General features: G+C 46.0%; 1 protein-coding gene across 1 annotated transcript; it reads right to left on the bottom strand.

Annotated features, from left to right (window-relative positions):
* Window positions 1-636: 636 nt before the first annotated feature.
* Window positions 637-2,344, bottom strand: LOC106571484 (POU domain, class 3, transcription factor 2). Its single transcript, XM_014144647.2, has one exon. The coding sequence runs from the start codon at window positions 2,295-2,297 to the stop codon at window positions 954-956; it is 1,344 nt and encodes a 447-aa protein (XP_014000122.1). The 5' UTR covers window positions 2,298-2,344; the 3' UTR covers window positions 637-953.
* Window positions 2,345-9,327: the final 6,983 nt, after the last annotated feature.

Here is a 9,327-nt window from a genome sequence, read left to right as displayed (position 1 = left end):
TTATGATTATTATTTAGGCCTATTATATGACAGTTGAATTTTTATGAAAAAAAATGTGTTTAGATTATTTGGATACAATCTGACCACATATATAACTGAGATATTGTCCCTTGGTAAATATGTTGTTGACAGTGTATTATCTACTGTGCTTTACTATTTGATGGTCATTAACCAACCGCAATTCAAATATAGGCTAGTTAGTCAAACTCAAACTAATTATGACAAATGTTTGATTAAAATTAACTTGATTAAATATTGATCATATTGATTTATTGATTAAATACATCTCAAAATACATCTCAATATATCCCATGTCCCTTTTCCCATGTATGCATGCCTTATGACTCTGGAAATACACAGCATAACCATGGTATATGCTTTGCCTTTGTGGTAGAAACATAATTATAATAATAATAATAATACCTTGATAATAACAATACAAATAGGTTAAATAATAATATGCTGGTGATGGCACTGGCTAGTATTAAATGGTTTAGCAGGTGTATTGAGCTTCGACCGTGTTCAACCCCTGTTGCTTTTGTTATGACTGAAAGATGGCGTTTATTTACCGACTGTCGACTGCAACTTGTATGCCTGTTTCCCGCGGGTAGGCTCGTGCACACAGTCTATGCTGTCTTTCTTTTTTACACGTCTTGACCATAAAATCGATTTGATGTCAATGATATTTAACCTTTTTTTGGTTAGCACACACACCAAACACGGTCCATGTAGCCGTTATTGCGCGTAGCATCTCCACTGCATGAAAACTCCACATAGCTCTCGCTGTGTCTGGGGTGTAGTGCTTTAGTTCCAACACTCGGTATTCCCACTGTGTTCCATAGGTCCAAAATTAGCACTGGCGACAGTCCAATGCTAACTGGCCCGGCACAGAGAAACATAAAGGTCAATCATATCCTTTAGGGATCCGTGTGTTTACTATAACGGGGTTCAGATCATTGTACAGGGGTTTGAGCGCCGTGGTGAGGTGGTGTGTCCCCATACATGTCCTCAGTTCCAGGTAACTGTCCTCCAATGGGCGTCATCCTCTTCTCTTTCTGCCGTCTGTTACAAAACCAAACCCTCACCACTTCTTTCTCCAGCTGCAGGCTGTCTGCTATGGAGGTGATCTCTGCGCCGCCGGGTTTGGGACTTTTGAGAAAATGGCTCTCCAAAGCCCCCTTGACGCCCACCTCGATGGAGGTTCTCTTTTTCCTCTTCCTCCCCTGCGCCGCGATCTTATCTAGGCTGGTGGGGCTCCCGGAGGTGGAATCCGCCTCCTCCAGCCACTTGTTAAGCAGTGGTTTGAGTTTACACATGTTTTTGAAGCTTAGTTGAAGCGCCTCGAACCTGCAGATAGTGGTCTGGGAAAATACATTTCCATACAGGGTCCCGAGCGCCAGCCCCACGTCAGCTTGGGTAAAGCCCAGTTTGATGCGCCGCTGCTTGAACTGCTTGGCAAACTGCTCCAGGTCGTCTGAAGTTGGCGTGTCCTCGTCCGAGTGGTCGGGGTGTCCCCCGTGCTGGTGGTGCGAGAGAGACGACTGGCCCCCACCTCCATGCTCGCTCAGGTGCGGGCTGTGGCTGTGGTGGTCTTCGTCCCGCAAGGAGTGGTGGTGCATCTGCTCTGGTCCCCCCAGGCCGAACCCAGACTGGGAATACACCAGGCTCTGGCCGTCAGACGTCGCCATACCGGGGATGTGCGTGGTGGCCGTGCTCGTTCGCCATGCCCTGGCGTCGTGATGCGCCTGGTGCGCTAGGTGAGGGTGTCGCTGCTGCTGCTGTTGCTGTAGACTAGCGGAATTCTGCTGCTCCTCCCGGTCGCTCTGTAGAATGGGCTTCACGTCCTGCTCTCCGAGGGGACTCGACGGCCACGGAGCCCCGTCCCCGTGCGACAGAGCCGTTATCCACTGGTGCGCGTGGCTGAGGGGATGACCGCTGCCCGGTAGCGTGTAGTCGTTCTGGAGCAGGGTGTGCGCGTCCCTGTACGCCGCTGCCTGCTGCATGCTCCCGGACTCCGAGTGCGGCGGCGGCGCGCTGCTGGGGGTAGTCAGGACGCTGTAGTGGTTGGACGCTGCGGTCGCCATAACTCTCGGAGCCGAAGTGATAGCTCTCTTGTTAAAGAAGCTGCCTTTGACAGTTACTCTTTTCCGCCACGGGGCAGCTAGGATTCTCTCTCGTTCTCCCTGGCGCCGTGCCAAGGGGACGCAGAGGCGCGCACCTGAGGTCCGCCTCGCTCCGCTCTTTATTGGCCAAGAACGGTTGACAGATGTGGTTACCCCTGACAGCACCACGCTCATTGGTCACATGTGGTTCTATAGAAGCCCCTATCACTCGCCCCAACAATACTGGCAGTCCTGCTGCAAACTACAAGGCAGAGTGAAAAGCTGGGGTTGACTGAGAAACACTGGATATACTGTTATCTCAGTGGAAAAAACGAATCATTAAACTTTACCTTCGATAAACGTTTATTAGTATGTTCGATTGATGTAATGTATCCTGAATAAGTAGGCTATTAATCTTTTTGTGAGAAACATCCACAAACTGAATGCGTAAAAATGCATAAGAACCATGGGCTATATCATTTGTGCAAATGTTTATAATTTTTTGCTCAAATATTTTTATTTTTATTTTATTTCACCTTTATTTAACCAGGTAGGCTAGTTGAGAACAAGTTCTCATTTACAACTGCGACCTGGCATAAATATAGCCTATACCTATTCACCAAACAGTATAATCTTTTTACATTTAAAATATTTGTATCTTTATAGAGTTGCATTTTGAGAAAATCCTTGTTTTGTGTAGACCTATATTTATGGAGGCTTGTGCTCAGAGCAGTGGGATAATAACTGTCACGGACTCTCCAGCTGCCTCTCGCGATGCTGTCCAAAGAGAAGGGGCGCATTTTTCCCGGCCCTCTGCCCCGTTGCCATAGCGAGCGCATTGAATGGAACAACAACGCCCACGTCACAGCTGCATTTGCCTCTTCTTTTCGTTCCATTCCAAAGGGCCCATTCGAGCAGCTTGCTCGGCCGACACAACAAATAAAAGGAGGCAAGCGAAGAGGGCACCTCGGGGCCAAGGAGAGAGTGGTGAATAAATATCCTTCTAACCCACTGGCGCCCACAGTGCCTCTATATTCTGTGCCTGTTTGGTAAACTTCGCAATTCATGCACCCACACTGGAACCCGGTACCAATACACGCCCCGTAGTTCAATAGCTAGTTTGTATTATTTTAGCTAGTTTGTTTGTATTATTTTTGTTGTTGTATTGTTTGTATATTATTGTATTTTACATTTGTGTGACTGTCCTGTCGTTGTCTATCAGTGTTTTGTTACTTGTCAGGTCATTCGTTTTTTTTGGACCCCAGAAAGAGTAGCTGCTTCTTCTGCAAAAGCGAATGTGGATCCAAATAGGTGGTGGGCCATAGCAAGCTAGCTACCTGCTTTAGTTTTTGAGATGATCATCTCTGTCGAGGGTGAAGCTGGTTTTGACATATTGTGTATATGTATTTATTCTGAACACATTTCTGTTTGTTGGCAATGTCAATTCTTGCAATTTTCAAAATGCTTACTTTTATGTTCTCTAGCTGGACAGGCAAACGCTGCCTAGTACTAAACTGTAAATCAATCAAAACTTGTGTACTATCTGTGGTACTTTCTCTGCTCTACACTCCAAATTACTCCCAATTTACAACCCAGCAACCATAGTAATGTAGCAGCTTGCTAGTTAGCGAGCGAGTTACAACAAGTAGATCTGTTGCTAGCTAGCAGGATAAGATAGCTTTATCACTAGCTAGCATGTCATTCCTGGACACGGAGTGTTTTAGCTTTCCGTTTATTCCAAGTAATAATTTAAGACTACAAAAATCTATTGGACAAGTAGTGTAAATCTAACAGAGTCATAAAGGCAGGATCCAGAAATTTAATTCATACTGACAATTAAGGAATTCCACATTATTCCTGTCTATAGTTGGAGTAGGACGATTGCAGAGAACCCCGCCTCAGACTGTCAGGATGTTCATTTTCTAGCTCACAAACTACATTCCTTTACTGTGATGATTTATTGTATTCATTCCTGTCTCTCACTTTTGTCTCACATGATCTATTCAGCTCTCCTGTGTCCCGCTCCCAGAGATCAACCAAGTGATATTCACCAAGCATGGGCTGATTCACTCACCTACTGCAATTTGAACTAGCCCTGCCGTCACTATTTAGATATTGGGATCACATATGCATTTGACTGTTGTCTTTTTTTTGTGATTTTGTCTGCACAGTCTTGTGCATTTTAGAGTAGAAGAACACCCACTACAGATACATGTGCTTGTTTGAGCATTTCAAAGACTAAATTCAATGTACAATCAGTTTAACAGGTTACAAACAGATTATTTTACTATTGTAAAATGCAGTGGGGAGAATTCTATTGTCCCATTCAGGAGCTCAGACTTTTGCCATAGATGGCCGAGTTCTCGTCTCTGGACCACACACGCTATGCTAAAGCACTTGTCTCTCTCAACATCGGTCAGCTGCATTGGTGACCAGGGTGGGTTTATTTTGATACGTCTAACGGGCCTGGGCACACAAATGCTCCTAGAGAGAAGGGAGGGGTACTGAAGCATGTGTTGTTGACAGTTCTACAGTCTACATCAGAAACCCAGACGTTTTGGCAGATGGTAAAGCTCTTATTTCTGGACTGCAACATTGTAAGATTGTGCTTTCCATGGCACCTGATATACATTGATTGGTTACACTATATTTAGATACTTCATATACTGCCTGAGACATCTTTACTATTTGTCTCTGTACTCAATAAATGGTGAAACACTATTTGGGATGGTGTTCTTTGTTCCAATGTATATACATGAAACTAGGGCCGGCTCTAGCCATTTGGGGGCCCTAAGGAAGATTTGGTTGGGGCCCCCCACCTCGCAGCAAAACATTTTAGTGGCCCCGGGTGTCACGCTCGTTGTACGAACTGGAAGCATACTCGGACCAACGTGCAGAGTGATCTGGGTTCCACATATTTTATTTAAGTGAAACGCACAAAACAATAAAGAATAAACGAAGCATGACTAAGTGGTGCACATGCACAAAATACAAAATAATATCCCACAAACACAGGTGGGAAAAATGCTACCTAAATATGATCCCCAATTAGAGACAACAATTCCCAGCTGCCTCTAATTGGGAATCATACAAATCACCAACATAGAAATAATAAACTAGAATACCCCTCAGTCACGCCCTGACCTACTACACCATAGAGAAATAAGGGCTCTCTATGGTCAGGGCGTGACAGTACCCCCCCCCCCCCCAAGGTGCGGACTCCGGCCGCAAAACCTGAAACGAAATAGGGAGGTTGGGGGGGTGATTAGTGTCTGGTGCGGGACGAAGTACTCGCTCATCCCGCGGATCCGCCAGCATCGGGGACGGCTCTGGTGCGGGACGAAGAACCCGCTCAGCTTGCGGATCCGCCAGCATCGGTGGCGGCTCTGGTGCGGGACTGGACACCAGCCCTGGCCTGGACATCGGTGCCGATGAAGGCTCCTGCCATGGAGCGGGACTGGACGCCGTATCTGGACTGAGCACCGGTGCAGAAGAAGACTCCAGCCATGGAGCAGGTCTGGACGTCGTGCCTGGACTGGGCATCGGCGCAGGGGAAGGCTCCGGCCATGGAGCTGAGTTGGCCACCGTGCCTGGACTGGGTAGCAGCGCAAAGGAAGGCTCCAGCCTTGGAGCGGGACTGGACGCCGTGCCTGGACTGGACATTGGCGCAGAGGAAGGCTCCAGCCTTGGAGCGGGACTGGATGCCATGCCTGGACTGTAGACCGTCTCAGGAGGTTCCGGACTGTGGACCGTCTCAGGAGGTTCCGGACTGTGGACCGTCGTTGGAGGTTCCGAACTGTGGACCGTCGTTGGAGGTTCCGGACTGTGGACCGTTGCCGGAAGCTCTGGACTGGAAACTGTCGCCGGAAGCTCTGGACTGGGGACCGTCGCCGGAAGCTCTGGACTGGGGACCGTCGCCGGAAGCTCTGGACTGGGAACCGTCGCCGGAAGCTCTGGACTGGGAACCGTCGCCAGAAGCTCTGGACTGGGAACTGTCGCCGGAAGCTCTGGACTGTGAAGCCGCACTGGAGGCCTGATGCGTGTGGCTGGCACAGGACATACTGGGCTGTGGAGATGTGCTGGAGACCTGGTGCGTAGAACCAGCATCAATGGTACCGGTTCGATGACACACCTCGCACGGCAAGTGCGAGGAGCTGGCACAAGACGTACTGGGCTGTGGAAGTGCACTGGAGACCTGGTGCGTAGAACCGGCACACATGGTACCGGACTGGTGACACACACTTCAGGGTGAGTGCGAGGAGCAGGCACAGGACGTACCAGACTGGGGAGGCGCACTGGAGGCCTGATGCGTGGGACCGGCACAAGTTGCACCGGACTAGTGACACGCTCCTCCAAACGCCTGCGTTGCCGCATACTCCTAGCCAACTCCATTCTCCGGTATCCCTCCTCGCATTGTTCCATTGACTCCCAGGCGGGCTCTGGTACTCTCATTGGGTCGACTGACCCCCTCTCTATCTCTTCCCAGGTTGTTACTGGCTCACTCCCTGGCTCCGCTGATCACCCCGTGTGCCCCCCCCCCGGGCTGTCTTTTGGGCTTTCTACGTGGCCGCGAACCCTGGTGTCGTCGCTGTCCTCCCTTCTCTCCGTTCGTCTGCTTCCAAGGAAGGCTTTCATCTCCAGCCATAATTTCCTCCCAAGTCCAGAATGTCTTCTCCTCCTTTATCTCCTCCCAAGCCCAGGATACCTTCTCCTCCCGGGCATGCTGCTTGTTCCTGGTGTGGTGGGATATTCTGTCACGCTCGTCGTACGAACTGGAAGCATACTCGGACCAACGTGCAGCGTGATCTGGGTTCCACATATTTTATTTAAGTGAAACGTACAAAACAATAAAGAATAAACGAAACGTGACTAAGTGGTGCACATGCACAAAATACAAAATAATATCCCACAAACACAGGTGGGAAAAATGCTACCTAAATATGATCCCCAATTAGAGACAACAATTCCCAGCTGCCTCTAATTGGGAATCATACAAATCACCAACATAGAAATAATAAACTAGAACTCCACATAGAAATAATAAACTAGAATACCCCCCAGTCACGCCCTGACCTACTACACCATAGAGAAACAAGGGCTCTCTATGGTCAGGGCGTCACACCGGGAGAGAACGCTTTAAGTTTTAAAAGTTCATTTCCTGCAATTCTATACATTTTGCCATGTTGCGGAGAGAAAATGTTGCAATTTTATAACAAATTGAATGCAATTCAAAAAAAATTGCCATGGGGCAGATACATTTTTTTTGTTCAGTTTTACAGCTAATTTCCTGCAATTCTACCCATTTTGCCATGGGGTGGAAATACATTTTTGCAGTTTTAAACACCCACAGGAGTGGAAATTAACTTTTTCTCAGCTGAAAGATAATGCCCATAGCTTACCCATAACGTTGCACAATGATTTAAGTCAATAAGTCATTGTTTTAGTCAAAGTATGATATATTTGGGGTTGAAGTGGGAAATCCAAAGTGGTAACTTTGGACAGTTTCTGTGTCAAAGCCATATGTTTCCCCTATGATATGACGTGCTAATACCTTTCAGTCTACGTTTCTTTTCAGGGCTGGGTTTTATTTGAATGTTACCACCCACCATCATGGCATTTATTAATCAGAAACACCTGCAAAGTTCTTCCCTCTTTACAAGTCGCGGCTGAGCTGAGAATATAATAGATAATCTTTGGCTGATCCAAACAGCTTTACGCCGTAGCCTACACTGAGCCATGCAGAAAATGAAAATAGGGTTTGCAAACTTGTGTTTTTGCACCTCCACTTTTTACCAGCAAAGTATCATATTCTATTGGATAATTTGTAAATGTTCACTTATTTTTTAGCTAGTCTGTATAAAAAAATACTATTTTATAAATGGTAAAATTGTGTGTGATATGATTGCATTTTGGAACCCTGCTCCCCCCGTCGCCCCAAGATGAATGGTTTTGATTGGTGCATCAACAAATCACAAGTGTCTACTTGTTGTTAATTCTCAAATCCACGTGGAAATCATCACAACGTTCCACACCCTAATTTGTGAATATGTATTAGCAGCCTGCGTCATTCTTCGGAGGTGGAACCTAAATCATTTATTTCCGCTATCGGACAGGAATTACGTAGAAATAGTGGCGGCATTGCCCTCTGGTGGGAGCCTTTAATGCTAAATTCCTTCAATTCTACACATTTTTCCATGACTTATGCCATGTTAATATGATATCTTAATGAGAATGACCAACACAATCAATGGGAGCCTCCTGGAGGTCAGGGCTCCTGGGCATGTGCCCTGTGTGCCCAGTCAGTATTCGGCCTTGATTACAACAAGTTTAGATGGCTAGATTAACTATCAATCAAACAATTGACATGGCTAATTGTCAGCTAATTGAGTGGCTGACATAACAAGAGAAAGACTGCTGATGCATAAACAAATGTATAAATTGCACTTGGTGTACTTTACTATTCTTACTCTCAATAATACATTTTTTTTGTGTGTGTGTGTGTGTGTAGGGGGGGTATATTTTGATTCAGAGAGTTTGTTAGTCACATGCACAGGGTTGCAGATGTAAATGCAGGGTACAGAGGAAATCTTAAGCGCCGAGCTTCAACAGTATAGGTCAAAGGGAAGTGAATTAAACATTTCCCCTTTGGGGACAGTTGGAGACTTTGAAGAGAAATCCATAGTTCATAGTTAGTAGAATGATGAATGGATTGGCCAGATTTTGGCATCATCAAACTTTTAGAAAGTTAGTAGGAAAGTTAATCATTTAAATCACCTAAATATACTCACATTCACTGAACTCAAACATTCATTTCCCTACTGCTTTTTCTATAATCCTACAGGCTCTGTTATTCTCCACACCTTATATTCCAATGCATCCAACATTATGCAGGCCCACCATGGTATTGGGCAGCAGCTATTTAAGAACACACCTGGTTTAGAAATCAATTTCTGGTTATCTTATTGCATAGTACATTGTACAACTGTTTTTAGAGAAGATTGTATTGCAATTTGCAAAGTACGCTATATGTGTAGGCTATGCCATATGTATTGGCTAATATGCATATGCAGCTGTCTAGCGTACATGAAACATCTGCATGCTTTTATTTGGGTTTCTATGCAAAGTATATGATTGAATGTTTCTTTAAGACTGCAGCTAGTTACTTGAAATGAGACATAATCATGCCAAAACATGAAAAAACATTTTTAATTCACAGACATATAGC

This window comes from Salmo salar, chromosome ssa15 (genome assembly GCF_905237065.1).
Source record: "Salmo salar chromosome ssa15, Ssal_v3.1, whole genome shotgun sequence".
Taxonomy (NCBI): Eukaryota; Metazoa; Chordata; class Actinopteri; order Salmoniformes; family Salmonidae; genus Salmo; species Salmo salar.
The sequence above is the reverse complement of the archived record's forward strand: the minus strand, read 5'-3'. Positions and strand labels throughout refer to the sequence as shown.